This window comes from Aulostomus chinensis, chromosome 6 (genome assembly GCF_037954235.1).
Source record: "Aulostomus chinensis isolate RoL2024-O1b breed Wild chromosome 6, RoL_Achi_v1.0, whole genome shotgun sequence".
NCBI lineage: Eukaryota > Metazoa > Chordata > Actinopteri > Syngnathiformes > Aulostomidae > Aulostomus > Aulostomus chinensis.
The window spans coordinates 7,505,001-7,526,591 of record NC_141325.1 but is presented as its reverse complement, the minus strand read 5'-3'; the positions used below and the strand labels follow the sequence as shown (position 1 = coordinate 7,526,591).

At 41.8% G+C, this 21,591-nt stretch overlaps 1 protein-coding gene across 2 annotated transcripts in view; it reads left to right on the top strand.

The window, feature by feature from the left end:
- Positions 1–1,534: 1,534 nt before the first annotated feature.
- The window catches only part of hip1rb (huntingtin interacting protein 1 related b), a 24,453-nt gene continuing 4,396 nt past the window's right edge, over positions 1,535–21,591 (top strand). The window contains exons 1-28 of one of the 2 annotated variants that reach the window (XM_086206185.1): positions 1,535–1,964; positions 10,668–10,731; positions 11,160–11,302; positions 12,118–12,174; positions 12,267–12,347; positions 12,436–12,512; positions 12,688–12,749; positions 14,105–14,245; positions 14,406–14,463; positions 14,836–14,911; positions 15,576–15,743; positions 15,830–15,882; positions 15,967–16,039; positions 16,463–16,646; positions 16,723–16,811; positions 16,901–17,017; positions 17,096–17,197; positions 17,330–17,524; positions 18,544–18,691; positions 18,831–18,917; positions 19,037–19,144; positions 19,281–19,417; positions 19,780–19,890; positions 19,987–20,045; positions 20,236–20,266; positions 20,364–20,426; positions 20,571–20,671; positions 21,449–21,554. In XM_086206185.1, the coding sequence (XP_086062311.1) occupies positions 1,872–1,964; positions 10,668–10,731; positions 11,160–11,302; positions 12,118–12,174; positions 12,267–12,347; positions 12,436–12,512; positions 12,688–12,749; positions 14,105–14,245; positions 14,406–14,463; positions 14,836–14,911; positions 15,576–15,743; positions 15,830–15,882; positions 15,967–16,039; positions 16,463–16,646; positions 16,723–16,811; positions 16,901–17,017; positions 17,096–17,197; positions 17,330–17,524; positions 18,544–18,691; positions 18,831–18,917; positions 19,037–19,144; positions 19,281–19,417; positions 19,780–19,890; positions 19,987–20,045; positions 20,236–20,266; positions 20,364–20,426; positions 20,571–20,671; positions 21,449–21,554 (2,784 nt within the window). In that variant the 5' untranslated portion in view covers positions 1,535–1,871. Of the gene's footprint in view, positions 1,965–7,406; positions 7,510–10,667; positions 10,732–11,159; positions 11,303–12,117; positions 12,175–12,266; positions 12,348–12,435; positions 12,513–12,687; positions 12,750–14,104; positions 14,246–14,405; positions 14,464–14,835; positions 14,912–15,575; positions 15,744–15,829; positions 15,883–15,966; positions 16,040–16,462; positions 16,647–16,722; positions 16,812–16,900; positions 17,018–17,095; positions 17,198–17,329; positions 17,525–18,543; positions 18,692–18,830; positions 18,918–19,036; positions 19,145–19,280; positions 19,418–19,779; positions 19,891–19,986; positions 20,046–20,235; positions 20,267–20,363; positions 20,427–20,570; positions 20,672–21,448; positions 21,555–21,591 lie in introns of those variants that run through there. The other variant, XM_086206186.1, reaches the window with a different exon arrangement.

Genomic DNA, 21,591 nt, shown 5'->3' with positions numbered 1-21,591 from the left:
ATTTTCATCCCAGATTATTCCACAATGCTAAATCCAGTATTTATGAAGATACAGGACCAAAAGATGCTGGGGGGGGACTTATTAACTACAACTCACGTACTTTCAGGCTTCTAACTTGGAAAATATTGACGGTAAGTCAAGTTCTGCATGACTTCAGTAAATTCACCCAAGTTTTTGCATGAAAAAGGCCATCAAATTCTGAGGAGGTCTGGTGGGAGGCACTGAAATTCACAGAACGGCCCAAAAGATATCAAAAATGGTTGTCTTGTATGAATAACATGTCTTTTAAAACAAAAAAACAAAAAACAGGAATACATTTAAAAGAAATTGAAAATGCTCTATAAAGAGAGCTGTAAGCAGGTTACACAGGAACAACAGCCACTTTCCTTCTCTTTCTTTTGACTGTGATTGTCCGTTATCCTTGGATGTGACTCGGGTCTGGTCGCTTCACAGACTCGTTAATGATGTGTAATGTTCAGCCAGTGTGGAAAAAATGTGAAAGAGCCAGTTTAGCCTGCAGGGCAAACATGCCGGCCTTTCGTCCCTGTCCCATGTTGTACCCATCAGCCCTGGTGTTTCCTTCACCTGCATACCTGGGAACAAAACAGCGTGTTGCCTGCTCCACCCACCATGACGGACACGAAATGCAAGTTTAACAACGTTGAGGAAGTCTGAAGTGCAGACGGTGACCTTAAATGTAGCAAACACAGTGGACCTGAGCGTTTTAATACAATTTGTAAAATCAAGTGATGGAGAAACAGCATGGACATCTTGACTTAAAACTGGCAGCGTTAAGGAAAAAAAACCTCTTCATTCTAGTGTCAGTTTTCAGGAATTGTGTGTAGAAGATGAAGGAAGTGACACAAAAAAAATAATCAGGTTTTTCCACATGTCAGCTAAGATGAGTAAAACTGAAAAAGAAACCTATTTCCTTTGTTGGGGTGAGTTGCGGTTCCATTTATAGAAAAATGATTCCTTTCCATTTGTTCAATAATGTACTGATGCTTTATAGTACATACAATGACCTCAACATGAGTAGAAAGAAAAAACAGAGGATTTTTTAAAAGGTGTTAAGAAGCCGTGATGTGCCTCCAAAAAGCACCTGAAGCACAATGGAAGAGATAAAACGCCAAGGATATTTTTATTGTCTTTTTTAAAAAGAAATTTATATCCATCTATTCATATTTTTTTTGTTATTACTCGTTTTATTTTATGATCATTCAATCAAATCTATGGAGAACCCCCCAAAAATTACATCATTATTTATAAAAAAAAAATTATTGTGTGTAATGTGTATTATTCTTAATTTGTTTATGTTTTCACATACATAAAAGAAAAAGAATATAAACTCGTCCTCTGATGATGTTTCATTTCTGTTTTTTTTGTAAGAACAGATGCCATCTCGGTATTAAAAGTGAATAAAAAAAATCCTCTGAAATAATCCCCTTTTTTTTAGAGATGACGTCACAGGTCTGGGAGACAGGCAGACAGTGGCGGAATAAATACACCAGATCACTAAATAAGGCGGCTGTTACACACATCTTGAGTGTTGTATAAACTGACATTAGAGAGGGAGGATGTGTCGGCATCAGAGGACGTGATGATGATTTCCTCCACCTTGGGGGAGGATCCGTACACGTAATGCGAAGCTCCTATTTGCTTTTCCTCCTTCAGCCGCGGTGCATCCCCGGTGAAGAAGCCTGGAAATGTCACAGAGAACCCAGACTCTCGGTGCAAGGACAGACCTCTCAGTTTAAGGCTCGTCCGGAGCGTTTATCCACGGTGTTTCTTTATTTGTTTGTTTGTTTGTTTTTAGATGTTTTTTGTCTTCTTTTTTCCTGCTGCTGTAGCGTTCTAATCACAAGTGGAGGATGAATAGCATAAGACAAGTGCCCAGTCGGGTGAAAACCAGGCGGACCGAGGCCAACCTGGGAGCGGAGAGGGAGCATTTTGATAAGCAGCAGGTAAGAACGCAAGGTGACACGATGAGTTCAGAGAGTGAGAGTGAGAGAGAGGGAGAGTGTGCTGGCTTGCGTGTGTTCACATGGAGCCGCAGAGGCCCCGTTCACCAATTAACAAAATTTAAACCGTAAACTGGATGACTTGAGTGGAAATTTGTCTACTAAAAATGAAACCAGTGAAGGCACCAGGCTCGCATACCTCACGTGTGTTTGAGACGAGTGTGTTTCACTCGTAAAACGAAGGAAATTAGGGCTGTCACTGACGATTATTACATCATTGATTCATCTAATGTTCACAATCAATGAATCAATCGTTTAGTTGTGCGAGGAGGGTGAATGGAGGTGAAAGAACATTAGTTATTGAAAGAACCTCATTTAGAAATTTAGAACAGCCTACATGTATGATTTTTTTTAAAGATACTTTGGGGGATTTCTTTTTTATTTCTTTCTTCTTTTTTTTTTTTACTTTTTTCCTCTACTTTTCCAATGTCATAATCTGAATCAGAATAAATCACTGAGGGATGGCAGTTTTCATGTTTTCTGTGTGCTCTGAAGTTATGTAAAATAGCAGTATTTGGCTAGCTTTGCTAAATCACGTTATATAATAATATTACTGTGGTATATAGACATCAAGAAACAAGTCCTGGAAGGGGACAAGAGGGATGCCTTATTCAGGGCTTTGTCTAAGAGGAGGCCCACCATCTCAGGCCAGGAAAAGCCCAGGTTTAATATGTAAAAAGTCAAGAACATTTTGGGAGGAAAAAAAACAAACGCTCATTACTGTTTCCCGTAGCCCAACATGACATGTTCAACTTGTTCAGTAGTCCATCCAACAGTCCGAAACCCAAAGATTCCTCATTTCCTGTTTTTAAATCACAAAGAAGCAGCACATATCTTTGTATTTAGGCTCAAACCAGCAACTATTTGACAGAAATCCATACGCGCCATTCATTTCCACACTGCTATCGTGTAGATCTTGTCCTTCCTGTTTGGCCACCTTTCTTCCCACACAGACACGTCTTTCTGTTAAAGTTGTTCTCAAAAGGAATGAGCTTTGTCTCGTTGTCTATGCTAAAGCAGGTTCTCTGTGCGGTCTGGGGCTCAGTAGCTTCCATCATGCTGTTGCTCACTATAATAAATAGTGCATTCAAAGTGTTGCACGTTAAATGGTTGAATAGGGTAAATAAAAGCTGGCACGTACACACCCCAGTCTGACTTGGAAACACGAGGACCAAACCAGTTTGAGTTGCTAAACAAACCCCTGAGCGGCGCTTTTGAGTTCACGGCTCAGACAGTATTCTCTTATCAATTACGTGCTGAGCTTTACCTGCTCTGGGTGGACGTTTCACTCCCACCGTGTTATTTGCTTTTCACACACATGTTTAGAGCGAAGGTACACAAAGCGTATTTTGATCATTGGTACTCACACTTTTTGTGGGATTGGTCATTTTAGCCAAAAATATGAAAATGATGTGATATGTATTTTTTTTTATCAAAGGTTTTTAGGAAATGTGTTTAATTTAAACATAGGTGTACTCCAGTAGTTGGAAAAAGGAGTAAATGTTTCAATACTAGGACGAAAGGTTTGCTGCTTTCACCTCATGTTTCATCTTCTTTACCAACACAACTTTTTAATGCCCCAAGTGCGTGACATCTGGACCAAACTCATCTGTTCCACTAGGTCCAGAGAGTATGATTTACAGGCTGGAGCATCCCTGTGTATCCCCATAGTGCTTCATGGTCAAAATATGACAGACAACAACTGCAGTATTAGTAATACATTAAGAAAAGTAGGCGCTGGTGACACATCCAACCTGCAGATGCACGTGGTGTTTGACAGCAAGAAAGCCAAGTCCCTGCAGCAGCTGCAGCTATCATTAGCAGATAGCCTGGAAATTAAGAAGTTATAGTTTTTCTTGTTTTGTAGAAAGTAAAGTACCAAAAAAGGACTGTGGCGTACCAAATTCCACTGTCTGGTACAGATATTGTTTCAAATGTGAACCCTACCCATCACAAGTTGTGACCCATTTTTACTTTCATTCAAAAAAAATTCCAGTTCCTGTGAGTCATTTGCAGGCGTGCAGCCCTATCTGTTCTCTGAGTATGTCTCCCTCCATGAAAAACCTTCAATTATATTTATATTTAAAACACACAAGGATTAATCTAAACTGCTCTCCTGCTTTATTTCCGCTGAGCCCTACTTCCCTGGTTTAGTTTGAGTTTAACGGCAAACGGCAACAAATAGCCTCAGTTTTGACATCACAAGTAGCTACATTCACAAAAAAAAAAGGTCAACAGGTAAGGTAGTATGTAAAAGTAGACACAATTAGAAAATCCTCCATGAAAAATGGAGCGCAACTCACTTCCTTTAGCTATTGCTCTTGTTGATATGACTAAAGCAGCAGCTGAATGGATTCACTGGGAAACATGCAAATGAACGGGGCGAAATGAGGAAGAATCCTGAAGCCTTTTTTGTTCTACCTCTTAAAGTATTTTACTATAAGCGGCGTATTATGGACTTGTTTCAAAATGTAGATATCTCTCTTTTTTTTGTAGGTATCATTAAAAGGGATTCATGGTGGCTAAATAACTTGTTTTTGAAGAAGACATTTTGGGGAATATTATTGGACAAATTCTCTAGAGCCAGTCAAGAGGATGGATACCCTTCTCTTCTCTGTGTGCATTAGGGAGCCGAGACCTGCAAAGACCAGCTAACTGCGAGTTATTTTACTGAATAAGTTAGCGTAGCGGTGTCATGCTCGTATAGCCTCCAAAACCTGTTGTCCAAACTGTGGGTAATTTGGCTCCAGTAGATCATGTAGAAAAGTAATGCTCATACTCTATTACAAAGTCAGCCATGACTACTGGTAGCAGTTGTCACTAAAAAAAAAAAAAAATTCTTTTTTAAGGTTTTATTAACTAAAGTTACAAAGGAGCTTTTGAGGCACTGTGTCAAATCACTACACCCAGTCAGTAAAAGTAGTTCCAAAAATGTGTCTGTTCTAAAATTAGCAACTGTTACGTACAACCCGAGAACTATTAATGCAGGCACAGACTGTTTTGGAGCAAAGTGTATTTGTTGACTTTTGACACAAGTATGTTAACACTTCCTGAACGCTGTGCTTAGCTAACTAGCGGTCAGCAAGTCTTTGTAGGTCACAACTCCCTAACGCAGCACAGAGGAGAGAGGGGTATCTATCTTCTTATCTGGCTCTGGGGAGGACAACACGTGTATTTTCCAAAATCCTAGGCGTTCCTTTAACTGCAAAATATTAACATATTAGTGATAAAAGGCGGCCATTTGGAGGAGGTGATGACCTGTGTTTTTCTCTGTGACATTAATATTTGTTATGATTGAGTTTCCCGACACTGCTGATTCATCCAGGACACAGAATGAAACTGCTCTGCTGCATTCTCCCCTCTTTGTGTTGACCTCGGTACCAAGGTGAAATGTCTCACACTGCGCCCTGTGTGCGAGTAGTGTTTGCTTTTGCTCACTCCTGTTGCCCGAGTGAGCGCCCATGAGAGAGTGATGGGGGGGCGGTGGATAAACACAGAGACTGAGTGGGAGTAGAGAGAGAATTAAGAGCATGTCGGAAATGATGGCGGCGTTCTCATTTGAATGATGAGAACAATGTGTTTACACTAATTTTTACACACATCTCTTAATACCACCATGATTGGAATGACGCAGACATGGTTCTTGGGTGTGATCGGCTCACACAATATTTACTAAACATGTACTCATGATGTGTTTCCACTGAAAACATACCAATGTTAAACTGAATTTATGATTTAGCTCACGTTATGTTCAAAAAGCTAATCGTTATCATGTGCATGTAGTGGTTGTGATATAACGTAATCAGGAAAAGAGATAATGTAATAAAACAAATGCTCTAAATTGATCGCACGCTGCGTTTACTGACCCATTTCTGCCTCACTCATTCAGTGAGTACTTGCTCACATGCTTGCCTTCTTTTATGAGACCATATTGTATTCGACCCAAGCTAATATTGATAAATAATCTCCCTTTCCATTTATTACATTGTGGGTGAAATCAACTAGAAATCTGAAAAATTTACAACACTGCTGAATGTGGGATACAGTATGTGGTTTCTGGGCCAGGAGGGTGATGTGATGCTTTTGTCTTGATTTGTAGGGATTTTATTTTTTTTAAATTAATGTGCAGCATCCTTTGTGTTTGGACAGATGAGCAGAGATCCGGCATGCTTATTGCTTTCATTGATGCGGGAGAAGCTCTGTGAGTGTAATGGAGAGAGGAGTGCTGGGAGAGGAGAAACCAAGTGACTTGGTATTAATAGACTGAGTAATGTCAAGATGAAATGAGAACTGCCTTTTTACCCATTGTAGATCAGATCCTTGGTTATACCTTTTCAACCATACCTTGTCCAGGGTGAACCCCGCCTCTCTCCCATAGCTGCTGGGATAGGCTCCAGCCCCCCACCCCCCACCCCTAACAGGAATAAGCGGAAGACGATGGATGGATGGATGCCAAAAAATAACATATGACAACTAATTTTTCTTCTTGTATAACAAAATATGACATGCACTTATCCTGTTGTCTTTCACCAACAATCAACCCTTGCTTCAATTTATTCAGTTTAGCAGCGTGTGATATAGAGATGCGTGATGTTGGGTTTTCCCGAAGGTACTTTTACGCCTTATTTTGTTGATATTATCGGTAGAAAATGTGAAGATATTAACATTTCTGCGCGTACTGAAGACATCTCACAAGGAGACGTTTGAGCAAAAAAAGGTTGATATAAATGCTGGCTAGTGATGCAGATGTAAATCTGCTGATACCAATAACATGCCAATATTATCATGCATGAATGACCCCAACATGTTCTTTGTCCCAGTCTTCCAGACAGATACTGCTACTCCGGTACTGTACATCACCAGGGCCTCAGCTAATGTTATCTTTATGAGATGCTCTGGATATAATTTCCCACCTTTCTATCCCATTTCACTCAGAAATGCATCACAATATAGAAGTTTCACACTCTCAAAATGTTTTCTTGGCTGGACTTTAAACTGACAGTTGTCAACCAATAATCTAAATACATGTAGAATATCCAGGATCCTTTTATGATGGGCTATATCTTTCACGCCCTCCTGTAATCTTCCGTCGTTATCTTTTTTAAGGTGCCTTGTTTTTTTCTTGTTTTAAAGTATAACCTTTCATTGTAAAGCACTTTAACTGTATGTAGTGTTATGAAAAGAGGCAATGACTTTTCCTGGTTGTGACACTGGTCTGGCCAGCTGTCACTATTGCTAATAATGTTAGACGTAACTAACTTCAGCTAATAGGTGTGAGCTGAGTTCAGGGCTGTGTGTGACCTTGTCAGCTAGATCCCCAGCAGCAGTCTGTTGAATTAAGCTGATAAGGACCTACAATAAGTGCTCTCGCCTCAGGACTTTATATCCATTGAGAGGAGGTGTAGCTCTGATGTGTTGACTTCATTAGCTGCGCACGCCACGGATGTCCAAGCACATGGACACGCTGCTGAAAGGCAAAGATGACAAGGTAAGCGGAGAAGGTTGGTGGTACGAATGCAGTGTGGAGTCAGCGTGTGTGGCTGCATTCATGTTAGCTAGCTAGCAACAAACCTTATGGCAAGACTTGGGGATTAGGCCGGGATCTCCCTCCTCTCACTTCTCCTCTATGCTAGACTGGGATTTACCAACGCTTCAGCCAGATGCAGCACTAACGTGTCAGGCAGACTGTCAGTGTGTCCGGGGCACTCGGACTGAAACGCTGTCAGTAAATCCAGGATTTTATCTTCTTACCTTTGACCATGGCGTTGAGATTGAGTGTTGGTGAGTTGTCCATTGGTGGAAGTCAGGCTTCTGAATAGAATAGCTGGTGTCTAATTAGTGTTAATCAATGTTACTCAAGAGAAATTTGATTAGCAGTTATTTTAATTTGCCCGTTACTGGGCTTGTCGGGGGGCTTGCATGTCTCTGTGACCCAAGAGTTATGCTGGCAGGATATGGAACTCCTGGTAGGGCAACCAGGGCAGAGAGAGACCAATCAGCTAGAGACCCAGGATGAAGAGCCAGCGCTAGTCCTCCAGGCTGGAGGTTAGCGCTAACAGTCCTGTCCTGTGAAAGATCTCTTGTTTCAGAAATGGGAACAAATTTCAGCGCATAGAGAAAAAGAAGCATGTACTTTTTGTTCAGAAAATGTTTTTACAAACAAATTGGGGTTTGATTTTTTTTTTTTTTGTCTACATGATTCTTATGAAGCTTCAGTTTATTTCAAGACCAGTGGTAAAGCCTGATTGTTCTGTTTGTCCTTGGTTCTGACTTCTATTGTTCTGTTTCATGACTGACACCCGTTGTATCGTCCCAGCCTCTCAAATGGGAACATTTGCTCCTTTTTCTTAGTTTCAACATTCTGGGAAATGAAAAGTAATTCTATGATTATGGATCGGGCAAAATAAAGTCACCCTGCACTTTTTTTTTGAAGATTTTTTTGTTTGTTTGTTTGTTTTTCTTTCCTTCTTTTTTAAACTGTTTTTGATATTTTACAAACTTGAAAGTGCTATGTGTAACCTGTGCTTCAAAATGTCTTTAAAACGACTGTATCATTGTCAACTTCTGTTCTTTTCTTGCACCAAATTTGTCCAAAGCCAAATGTAAAAATCTCGTGAGCTTTTTGCCGAGGGAATCCATGGTGATGCTTAACGTCTGGGCCAACCTTCAAAAACTGGCCCTCCGCAGTAGCATATCTTCTTTTTCAACTCAGGTTGCTTTTGTGCGACAGTGTCCAACATGCTCATAAAGTTTAATTTAGCATGATGGTAAAGGCATTGGGCAACCACACAACTGGGTTCGCCACACAATGTTGGTGCAGCTGAATGGGTTGTGTAAGGCAGCTGTTGTTTCTGAGGATGCTGCAGGACAGCAGAGAGGCTGGCCGTCACGCGCTCTGTGTCTGTTACCTGTGTGTAGTGTTTAGTCACCCTCCACTCTCTGACTTACAGCCATTCTGGATGGACTATAGGAGTCCCCCTGCAGCCTCGCTGCTCAGCGGCCATCTGTTTAGGCCTCTGTGCCAGGTTCTGTGTGCCAGAGCACGGCCTCCATCCAACCCAATCTTCTACCCCCCAGCTGTCGGCTTTCCTACCCCAACAAACCCCTCATTGTCACATAGGCTTCCATGCTAGCCCGCTGCATTCGCCTTGTGTAAACGAAGGACTGGTGGTTCATTTGCGTCAGAAGGAGGTGGGGGGAGTCTCCTATTAACCCTCTCTCATTCTGAACACCAGTTTTCAGCCACAGTAGCCCCTCTGTGCTTTATTGTGTGGCCAAGTATGTTTTGGTGGTGGTGTCGGGTGGCGACTACCAAGTTTCTAATCTATTAAAGAGGCTTTTATGGGGTATAGTGGGATTAGGGGCTGTCGCCTCTGATATGTGTTAAAAAGATGTGACATTGGTTCCTAAGCCTGTGTTCGAGCATATCCTGTATATTCATGATTAAAAAATTCTTTTGCTAAAGATCACTTACAGTAGGGAATCTGGACTAATCCTTGAATAGTATGTTGGATGAATCTCTTATGTGCCACTGGACATTTTTGATCCGATAACATTTCTTTAATAATTATTTCACCACTGTAGATTTTTTTCATTTATATTTAGGCTGTAATTCTGAATCTTTCTGTAAGTTCTGTGGGTGTGTTTATTTTTTTAATGGTTTGTTTTGGTAAAATTGTTGTCTCTCGCACATTTTGAATACTCAAAGCTACTTCTTATTTTCAAAAGTTTTCAAGGACATCACGTCAGACTTTCTGCGTCCTTTTGCTTTCATGCTGCATCACGTTCAGATGACGCTACATAAAAGCTGTTTTCTTCAAAAGTCATGTTTTACATGTATGTTAGACTTTGAAGCTGTTACCTGCCACTCAGAACCTCCCCACACTTTACACCATAAACGTCTCTGCACAGAAGAGAGGAATGACCATGAGTTGAGCATTGCAGTGTCAGAGGATCATACTAAGCAGATGAATGGATGAAACTGACAGAATCTGAGGGTGATTTTTTTTTTTTAGTACGTGAATGTCAATGGAAAAGAAGCAGCAGGAAAAGAAAGAGAAGACACACACACACACACACACGTGGACACTTGTTTTACCTGCTGGACAGGTTGTAGGGGAGCTCACTTTGTTTTCCCTGTCTCTGCCTACATGAAGTCTGTGTAAGACTTATTTTCAGCACAATGATTCAAGATGTTATCTTCTGCTGCGGAGTTAGACCTGTTCTCTGAGTAGATGAGATAAACGACTCGTACAAATGAAATCCTTCTGTTTCACACATATTGAGTGAATGATAGATCAGCGTCATTGGTAAGGAAGAGATTGTGGTCATCAGGAGCTTAAAGTCTAGGAAGGAAAACAACACCTCAAGCTGCGAGTTTATCCTGTGCTACTGAGTCTGGTGTTCTTTGGTTTTACATTGAGCTAAAGGTCCATCTGTGCAGCATTGTCCAATGATTCTGATTCATTCCTGTCACTGCAGTTGAGCCTCTTATCATTTGTTTGCCTCCACCTGAGCGCCGTGTGGGCGGAGACACGATCTCCGCCTGTTAGCCTTTTTAAAATCTGATGTTTTTCCTTAAAGCCATAAACGGCTGTAGTTTTGCAGTTCTTTGATTCACACTCTCTTCCTCTTCTTTCCTTTCAGCTGAGCAGTATCAGCAAAGCCATCAACTCCACTGAGACGCCTGTGAAGGAGAAACATGCACGACGTATCCTTTCAAAGAAACATCTCCTCCTGGCAGTTCAGGGCTTTTCTTTCCTCATCAGATCAGTGGCATGTGGCGCCGTTGTTACGTCACTGCTTGTTTGGTAAAACTACAAGGAGGGGATTATTTTGTCACAATCTTGATCAAGTCACCACAATGTAGAGGAAAAAGTCATCATGAAACAGCACTTTTGAAAGTATTAGGTGGAATTTAACTATAATTTGCATAATAAAAATTTAACTATGATAAGATACCAGTCGAAGCAGGTTTTATGCCAAGATGAGAGGCGTTATGAAGCGGAAGTCACTTGTTTTTTGTTTTTTTTAGCTCACAGGTCATTAAGAATAATGTTTACAGAGCTTGTGAAGTCAAAGGCATTGTTGCTGTGCCAAGAGTTGTCGTATCCCAGTTTTCCTTGACAGCGATAACAGGAATCATTCTGGGGACTCACAGGGAGAAGGGTGCCTACACCTTCTGGTCCTACGCTCTGGGCTTTCCCCTGGCAAGCAGCTCTATCCTCAGCTGGAAGTTCTGCCACGTTCTGCACAAAGTCCTACGGGACGGTCACCGCAATGTAGGTCCCCCTTGTAATGCTTCCTTTCATTTCTGGTCATGGAGATGTTAACAGTGTGAATGTACTGAGTGTGTTGCTGCAGTGTCAGGGGAGGGTTTTTGTTTTTTGTTTTTTTTTAAAGAATAAGCTGTAATATAAGAAGAGAAAACCCCAAACCAATATATGAATGAGATGAAACCACGCTGCAGATTCATACATGGTATTATGTGATCATTGAACTGAAGGTTCAGTGGAGAATGAGCTAGCCAGGCATTATGGCTACTGCAAGGCTAACATCGCCAAAGTTATGATGAGCAGTCTACGTGGCTGTCAGAATACGTTAATCACATTCTTGAGAGTGGTTTTGGCTCCTCTCATTGTGTGCGATGTCACTCTGCACTTCCATCAAAACATTTCCTGTCACACACTGTTAATGAAAGGGAAGGAAAAAAAAAAACTTATCTGCCTTGGGTTTCAGACCCATCCTTTTACCTTTTACCGCAGTGTTTCTTCTTTGAAAAATAGAGCGAAAGGACAACATTCGACTTTTCTTTACGGAGGAGATGTTTTCACTCTTCTACATCAGTTCGTTGATCCGGTTGGTTGAAGTTACAGTGGTTAAAAATGACAGATGGTTTATTTTTCTCTCGGTGACTTCTGAGGTGTTTTTATGAAACAATGTAGCGCATCAGGTCACCCCTCCGAGTTTTTTTAACAGATGGAGCCAAAACAAAATCCCTCTTAGAAGCAATATCAGAATAAGACCTCTTACTTAAAAAATAGAATCTGACGCTTGACTGGGCGCTAGTAGTTCATGCGAGTTATCACCTTCACAGGTATTACAAGACTGCATGAGACACCACAGCTCTCTGGTTGACATTGGAAATCTTTGGGTAAGCTCATATTAACTAGATATTTTTAATGAACCATCTTTCATAAACAAAAAGGAAAAAAAAATCAACTTGACAGTACAATCTGTTTCCAGGCCAACCTCCATGACCGATATGGACAGCTGGTGACTATATATAGCAAGTTGCTCTGCACTAAAATGGAGTTTCATGTAAAGGTAAATACTACGCTACATGACGTGGGCTGGACAGTCACATTATGAATTAGAGACGGTGATAATACTCCACCCATGTACCTCAATGCAGCATTCAGAAATCCCAGCGAACCTGGAGGCCACAGATGAAGTGCTGGAACATACTGCTGGAACAGACATAAATAATGTGTAAGTCTCCTCTGAAAATCACCCTTTAATGTCTCTATTTGAGCTTTAAAGTCCAATTAATCATATACTTCAACCTAACTTTGCCAAAGTTTTTCATTTCACAGTTTCAAGTCATCATTGTTTCTGAGCTGAGCCTCTGTTCTGTTTAACCAAGGGATCCATTTCTGTCCTACAGGTTCCAGCTCACAGTGGAGGTGTTTGATTACATGGATGCAGAGCTGAGGTTGGCAGAGACAGGTGAAAAAAAAAAAAAACCCTCCTCACCTTTCCCCTCCGCCCTACTCTTGTAAGGAAGAGAAACCTGAGCTGCCACCTAATGACATTATCTATTTATGTACCAAAGCCAGGAACCTATGAAAGGAAGTTTTAATGTGAGCAGCTCTTGTCGTGCCTGTTTTCACATGATTGAAGTCATTTGCCTCACGTGGTTTTCCTGTTTTTGCCTAAATCAATTTTAGTTGATGAGGAAATGCCTGCAATTAGGGGGCATTAAGTTGATTTCCTCCAGTGTAGCTGTGCTGGTATGTTCCCCGGGCCTTCAGGGTTGACGCCCAAGATCACGTCTCAGCACCGGCAGCAAGGATTATGTGCGTTGTAGTTTGTATGTCTGCTCTGATGATGGGTTTATTCCCTTTAATGCCAGGAAGCTATGACATTTTTTATGTGAAAATGTGCCAATGCACTGAATAAGGGAGTCATTGGCACATTTTCAGTATGACCTTAACAAAGTCTTGTAATTTACTAGTAAGTGCTTGAGTAACCAGAGATGCAGCAGAATAATGAATGCTGGCTGGTATGAATGACCAGCATTAACGCTGATGTCGATTTGATCTGTGTAAAAACAAGTTCCTTTGATATTCACATTTTATACAAGCTGAAAACATTGTGGATTTCAAACATTTTCTTGCAAACACACCCACATTTGGAAAAGCCCATGACTCATAGATTTACAACATTGTCTCCTCTCTCTAAAGATTTGTTATTTCTACAACTTGCAGCAAATGCATGATGGAATGAAAGTTTAGCTGAATTCAATCCAAATATCTTGGCGAGGTTATAATGACGAATCAAACCTGCCAGTAGTCATTGCCACCAGATATTAGTGGCTGTTAAAATGTTTTAAATTAGTATTTTATTTTAAATCCATGTCCAAACTCACATCCATGCAATACGCTCGATCAAAAATACTGAAAGATTTTCTTTCGCCTGTACATTTGCTACACGTGAACAGCGGCTACATGGAGAAATGAGCTGCTGCATACACTGAGCCAGTTCTGCACGGTCGATACCAATGTGATGCCGATATACGTTTCCTCTCTCTAGAGAAAAGTGAAGGTTAAAACTTAGCGCAACAGTGGCAAACTCACTGGAGGAATCTGCACATTTTCAACCCACATCACAACCATCGTCTTTTTATGTCAGCAGAAGCCTTTATTGAATATCCCATCAGGGCTTAATGAGGGAATTGAACAGCTTCTACAACCTGCTGCACCTCCAATTGATATCCCCGGCATTATACTGAATAAATTACAGTTGAAATTGATCATATTTTTAACAAGCGTGCTTCTTTTTTTTTCTTAATGCCCTCCCAGTGATCCGACAACTCAACACCTCCATCGCCATCTCCACTCTCACGTCAGGCCAGTGTCGCCTGTCTCCCCTCATACAAGTCATCCAAGACTGCAGTCACCTGTACCACTTCACGGTCAAGCTGCTGTTCAAGCTGCACGCCTGTAAGAACTCTTATCACTCCGAAAACATAGTCCGTGTAACGTTGTAGGCTGCTTTTTAAATGCTCTGCACAAGTGAAGCACGTTTTGTCATTATAATTCAACATTTCGCCTGAGGGTTGTGTATGTGTCTCAAAGATTTGTGCTGCTTAATGAATTTCAGGTCTCCCTGCTGACACTTTACAAGGACACCGCGAGCGTTTCCACGACCAGTTCCACAGGTATGTTATGAGAATCATTACTCATGGAGGAAGTGCACTACATAATCCTGCCTCCCCCTGTCACTGCTGCAGCGCTGTGATCCGATGCAAATGTGAAATCAGTGCATCCCATCCCCCCACCCCGTGTGGCGCGTTAGCTGTTGACATGTTTAGTTCAGAGAGGATTCTAGATTCGCGTGCCTAGTATTTAGCTCTAGGTTCGTGTGTGTTTTAGGAGAATTATGACAAGCAACCTATCAGCTGTGATAAAACACTTTCCTATTTCCTGGAACTTACAGATGGCTCAAAAAACTATTTTACACTGAATAATCAGCTACTGTAGTTGTGAGCCACTAACACATATAATCTAAGCAGTTTTCATTTGTTCCACAGCCTTAAGACGTTCTTCAACAGAGCTAGAGACATGCTGTACTTCAAGAGACTGATCCAGATCCCCAAGCTGCCTGATGTAAGCACACAGAGAGATGTGGGATGATTTCAGCACTGAGTCACAGCCTCCATTTTTGAGATGACAAAGACTTCGTCAAGGCTGAATTCACACCATATGAGGCACTGCAGGGAAGATGCAGGTTTTCCCAGTCTTTTGAATAGGAATTGTGTGTTTTCAAGACTGGGCTTTGGAGCCCACAGTTGTGCTGCAACCCTGAAAGGAAACACAACCTTACATCATACAGTAATATTAAAGTGGTAGTGAATAGATGTATCGATTATGATCCAACATTTGTTGTATTTTCAAAAACCAATTATACTCAAGGACATGTCATGCAGTCTAGGGAAAGCCATTTCAAGCAGAAATACTATTTGATATTCACTGGGAATGTTAAACAATTTTTCAAGGGCGTAGCAAGCTTTCGTTCTTTGTAGAAGCAAAATATTGTGTTTTTTATATGTGCATTGAACGGTTCAGGATGACCTCCTCGTACAGCACCTGATTTGGTGTGAAACCAGCCTAAATCTGAGACTATCGCCTTGTCACCAAATTGTGAACGTTGGTTTATTTTTATAGACGGATGCATTCTCACTTTTTTGAGTTTTTCTCCTACAAGGTTTTCAAACCTGAACACATAAATCGAACAGTTACAGGTTGAACCTTTTGTTTATCTCCATACCAGCACCCACCGAACTTCCTGCATGCAGCCTCCCTGGCCAAGCACGTGAAACCGGTGGTGGTCATCCCCAATGAAGACGAACCAGAGCAACAGGATGATGACGATGATGACCCTGAGCCCCTCATCGAGGTCAGCAACGTCTCCACTCCCAGCATGCAGGCTCAGCCGCAGGTATGACACGTATTTACATACCTCCTAGTTGACTCCCATTTGCTTATACCGTGTTAATTCAGTCATTTGTCATGTCTTCTCTGCAGCCTGACATATTCGATCAGACATTTGGACCTCCCAATGGAGGCTTTGATGACAGGTGATTGTTAAAAAGATTGATTTGCTTCAGTACTTTGACAAGGTTAGTGCACTTTGATAATGTTGGCATGATGTTGTCTGACAGGGATCTCCAGATTGAGAGCCTGAAACGGGACATGGAGTTGTTGAGAGCTGAGCTGGAGAGGGTCAAAGCAGAGGTGAAGACTGTTGCTTTCAGTTGACGCGAAAGCAGTGTGAGAGCGGAGGGCATTTTTATCTATGTGCAAAGGAATTTGGGTCATATGTTGGGTGGATGCAAATGCTGCTCCTGCTGTGTGGAATGTAGCAAGTAGCCTCTGACCAAGAGGTGATAACGGCGTCACGGATACGATTTGCCTTGGGAATTTTTTTTGCATTATTCTGTGCCATGTTCCTTGTCTTTCTATTGTTGGAAAAGCAGACAAGAGGTCAAAATATCAGAAGATAAGAAGAAGATAACATGGGTTCTAGAGATTAGCTGACGCTGTTTTTTTTTAAAGTTATGTAATTTCTGGTGTAAATATTTTAACATTCTTATTGCAAACGCTGAGGAAACTGGAGTGTTTTTTTGACTCAAGGTTCTCCTTTCTCCACTCTGCAAGGCCCAACGCTACATCACGCAGCTCAAATCACAGATTAACAGTCTGGAGTCAGAGCTAGAAGAACAGCGGGCACAGAAACAGCGTGCTCTTGTGGAAAATGAGCAGCTGCGCATGGAACTAGAAGCTACACGCCGCCGAAACTCTGAACATGAGAGCTTACAGAGCACTTTTATAGAAGCGGAGAGTAAGATTCTCTTTTCAGACAAATATAAATATATATAATCTTGAAAAAGTCCAGCTAACGGTTTCACTGTGTGCAGAAAGAGCCCAGGCCACTGAGCAGCGGTACAATAAGCTGAAGGAGAAGCACACAGAGCTGGTGGCCAGCCATGCTGAACTACTCCGCAAGGTAGACACACCGCAGATGTTCATTGTAAATCACACATCAGCACATTTGCTGTGTGTGTGGTAACTCTGAATGTGTTAATGTGCTGACAGAGTGCAGACACGGTGAAGATGCTATCAGCAACCCAGCAGACTCAGGAGGAGGTGGAGAGGACCAAACAGCAGCTGTCGTTTGAGGTTGATCGGATAAAACAAGAAGCTGAGATGAAGGTCAGTGGTGTTTGAATTAGCTGATTAAATAAAACAAGAATGTGGATGTTTAATATGATCATTGCTGTTCTGCTGTAGCTGGATGAGCAGAAGTTTGAGATAGAGAGGCTCAGGAGGGAACTGGAGGAGAAGATGGCAGAAGTGACGCGCGTCAAGGGGACTCTGCAGAACAGCGAGAAAGTGAGTGCGCAGTGTTTCATCACAGGAAAGACCCGCCATATTTGAATATTTCACACTTCCGGATGGATCCTACTTCCCGCATTCACAGCCATCTGCCTCTTCTGGCTTCCCCCTTCCTTCTCTCTTTGGCAGTCTACGGAGCAAATGAACAGCTCAATGACATCTCTGCAGGCAGAGAAGGAGCGTCTGATGCGATCTGTTAGCGAGAAGGAGGCGGAGCTGTCATCACTGCGGCAGGCTGCACAGTTGCACCAGTCGTCACTTCAGCAGGAGCGACAGAGGAACAGCAGGGAGCTGGAAGAGCTGCAGGCCAAACTGCAGGAGAAGGTCAGTCAGGATGGTCCAGCGCTGCAGTGTGAACAGCAGCATCCCCCCTCTCAAGACACGACAAGGCTCGTGATTAACTTTTATAACTTTGCACAAGGGCGACATTGCATTTTCATAGTCATGAACTTTGATTCCCTAATAACGACAATTTTTTAGGCTTTAGGATGTAGAGGGTTCCCGTTTAAAGTCAGATTGTGGCCAGTATAGACTCAGTAAAACTAAATAGAAGCATCTTAACTGTGTGATTGACACATGCTGGCTCTGCCATGTGATTCTGATGTAAAAGTTCTCACACAAAGATCGCCTCAGGGCCAAGCTGAACCACAGCACTAGCATGACAGACTGGGCTGAATAATTGAGGAAATGCAGAGCATCTTGACTTAGACCCTTTCCATATTGCACACAGATAAATAGAGTACAAACTGAATATTTTTATAAGCAGCTCAGACCAATTAGTTTAAGAATACAGTTCATAGCTACAACAGAGGATAGCCCCTTTACATGTTTACACTCATTATTCCACTATTTTTCTGTTTTTTGCCCTAATTCCCAGTATGACAATATTCAGAGTAAGCTGCTTACATGGCTACAGAAAATGAATACTCCACTAACGCACCTGGCGGTAAACCAGCAAGAGGCCATGTGAGTTGCAAGGTCACAAACTGCTGTAAACAAATCATTCAAATATGGTGTGTACATGTCCAAAGAATGCTCCTAAAACTAAAACAGACATATTTCACAGCTTAATATGAAAATACTGCACTGGTAAAATCCCAGTGCCCAAAAATCCAAATGGATTATGTTGCTTATATGATCTTTAACTGTCATTTTCTCAATAATGATGAAATATTAGTGTGTATGCAGTCAGTGAGAAGCAGAATGGTTTAGATAAGTTTTCCTACATCTCACCCAGTGGAAAGGGAGACAGATATAATAAACCAGACAGTGCATCCGTCTGAAATCAAATTCCACATGTCTGCATGTGAGTGTAAATCTCGTTTGTGTCTGCACGCATGTAGGCTAAACAGGAGGAGCAGCTGAAGCAGAAGCTGCTGGAGGAGCAGTTTGCGCTGTTGCAGGGAACCGTCACAGAGGCGGAGAACATCATCCAAGATGCTGTTGCTAAGCTGGATGATCCGCTCTACGTACGCTGCACGAGTTCTCCTGGTCAGATCACATCAGATTAACAGCAGAAATATAAATGATGTGTGGATTAAATATGCACATATACATTGTTCTCACTGACTGTTGTCTATAGTAACCTTATGTTTTTTCATCCTCTGTTGTTGCTATCTTTCAAACATAGATTACCTCATCAGTCGGGCGGAGGCAACGCTGAGCTCCATCGACAAAATGAAAAAGGGCCATGCAGATTATCTGAGTAACATGAGAGGTAAGTTTTCTTTTCCTCTGATGTAATGCTGCTGAGTTTAGTGTGTATGTTTGTGTGTGTGTGTGTGTGTGTGGGGGGGGGGGTAATGCTGCTCTCTCACTGTATCCTCTTCTCATCAGATGCTGGGGCACTACTGAGGTCTCTGACCCAGTTCTCCCACTCAGCTGCAGATACAATCCTTAACGGCAGCGCAACCGCTCACATGGCGCCCATCGACCATGCAGACCGTAAGAAATATCTCACAACACTCCCACCACTTAGCTTCATTTTAGTATGCATTAGCAAGGCCACTCATTTGAAATGCAAACCCACATGCTATGATGTCAATGTAGCAGCTGAGCTCTGCTTGTTTGCACCCTGCAGGACTGACAGAGAACTGCAGGGGTTGTGCTACTCAGTGTTTGGAATACTTGAAGGACCTCAGGTCCAAGACTAGCCTCCAGAGGGCAGACCCAGCTGCTATTCGTGCAGTCGTTCAAAAGATCCTGCACTTGGGTCAGGTGAGCAATGACACAGAATACCTACCTTAATTTTTATAATAAATGAAGTCTGGAATTTCCTGTGTCAGCGTTCTAAATTGTGAAATACCAATTGTGTTATTTTTGCAGCTGTGTTGAAATGTTCAGATTAGTTTGAATTGATTAGGTTTCTGTCATTATGATTGTTTTCCCTGGATTTAATTGCAAATCTCCCTTTTATAAAAGAAGCGGACACATTGTTTCTTGCTTCCACCTGAAAATTTTAGTTTTATAGTTATCACCATAACATTTCCCCACCTTGACTACTTTCTACACCTGCGTTGTGTTAAGCCCTTGACAAGATTGTACTTGTTTTCATTTCTGATCCCTCTCGTTAAACTCAGGAGCTGCGACCTAAGGGCATGGACATTCGTCAGGATGAGTTGGGAGATATGGTTGATAAGGAAATGGCTGCAACATCGGCTGCTATTGAGGAAGCTGTTCGCAGGATAGATGTCAGTAGTGTCTTAAGATATGTTATTTTCATTCAAGTGAGCTCCTATATTAAACTTAGTATGGAGCTGATACATGTCTCATGCTCGTGTATTTAGGAGATGATGAACCAGGCACGAAAGGACACATCAGGAATGAAACTGGAGGTCAATGAAAGGTTTGTTCTTATTTTATCTAAACTAGTTGAACCCAAAAGTTTCATCACCACATTTCTTATTTTTTAGTTTTTAAATCTAGAATACGGCACCAGCGTGCTGTGGGCTTGGTGTCTGTCCCTCATTCATTACTGAAGACTGAATAAAATACACTTCAGTTTCACTCTCCATTGTTCAACTCTTGCCTTTCAGAATCCTCAACAGCTGCACAGACCTGATGAAGGTACCGTGTTTAGTTCTGTAATATTCTACCCTCCCTAAGTTTAACGTAATAAATGAACACTGTATTGCCTTCTCTTTTATCATCCTACCTTCCCCAGGCCATCCGCATGCTGGTTATAGCATCTACTGACTTGCAGAAGGAGATTGTCGAGAGTGGGAAGGTGAGTTGTATTGTCCAAGAACTGGATCCAAAACCAGCTGCTCAGTCTTGCTCAGCAGATTTAATACAGAGATCAAACCAGGAGAGATCCCCATTCAGAAGAACCACTAGCAGCACTGACACCTCTGATGTTTGACTTGTTAAGGGTGCAGCCAGCATTAAGGAGTTTTACGCCCGGAACTCTCGCTGGACTGAGGGACTCATTTCTGCTGCCAAAGCCGTTGGATGGGGAGCCACAGAGATGGTGTAAGTTCCCATTTATGCAGGAATTCCGGTTTAGAGTATGTTTGTATTCAAATGTGGCACAAGTGTCATTTTTAATTTTGACATTAACTGCAAGCGATTTCCTTACACTGTTTGTCACTTGCTGGGCTGTCATGGTAAATAAGAAAAAACAAGAAACCATCCTTGATTTCTCAGCTAATAAAATAATATTTATAAGAAGTAAGTTGAATAAAGGAGGTGTCCCCTTGATGTCAAATTTTATATCAAAAATTGGATTGATTTTCAAAAGTTAATCTCACTTTGGTGAAAGTTCAGATTTAGTTTTGTATTTTAAACTATATTCTGCCACTTTTGTTTCGTCTTCATCGTTTTCATCGTCTGCCAGTGACAGTTATATCAGACCCCTGACACTGGGGGACATCCAGAGGCTCGACCTGTTTTCACTGTAAAATGGTGGCTGGAGCTGTAAGCAGCCTTTGTCCTTTCTGCTAGGAAATTTTCTTTTTCCTGATAATTGCTTCACTTCTTGAACACATCAGAAACCAACCCCTGATTTATTTTGGGGCCTCCTGACTTATTTCAGGAAATTATCCAGAAATTTAACATATTTTTCAACAGATTTTGACCCTTGTAACAAAATGTAGAATAGTGAGTGTGTATACTTGAAGATGCCAGTGCTCCTGTCATAGGTATTCCAATAAAGGACTCCGCAGAAGAGGTATTAGGCAGAAGAAATGGAAACGTCATGCATGCCAAGAAGAATAAAGTGGTTTGCTGCTCTTACCTGCTTCCTGACAGGGAGTCCGCTGACAAGGTGGTGCTGCACACTGGCAAATATGAGGAGTTGATCGTGTGTTCCCACGAGATAGCCGCCAGCACAGCACAACTGGTCGCTGCCTCAAAGGTAACCATTTCCAAGAAGAACCATTGGATATTAATAC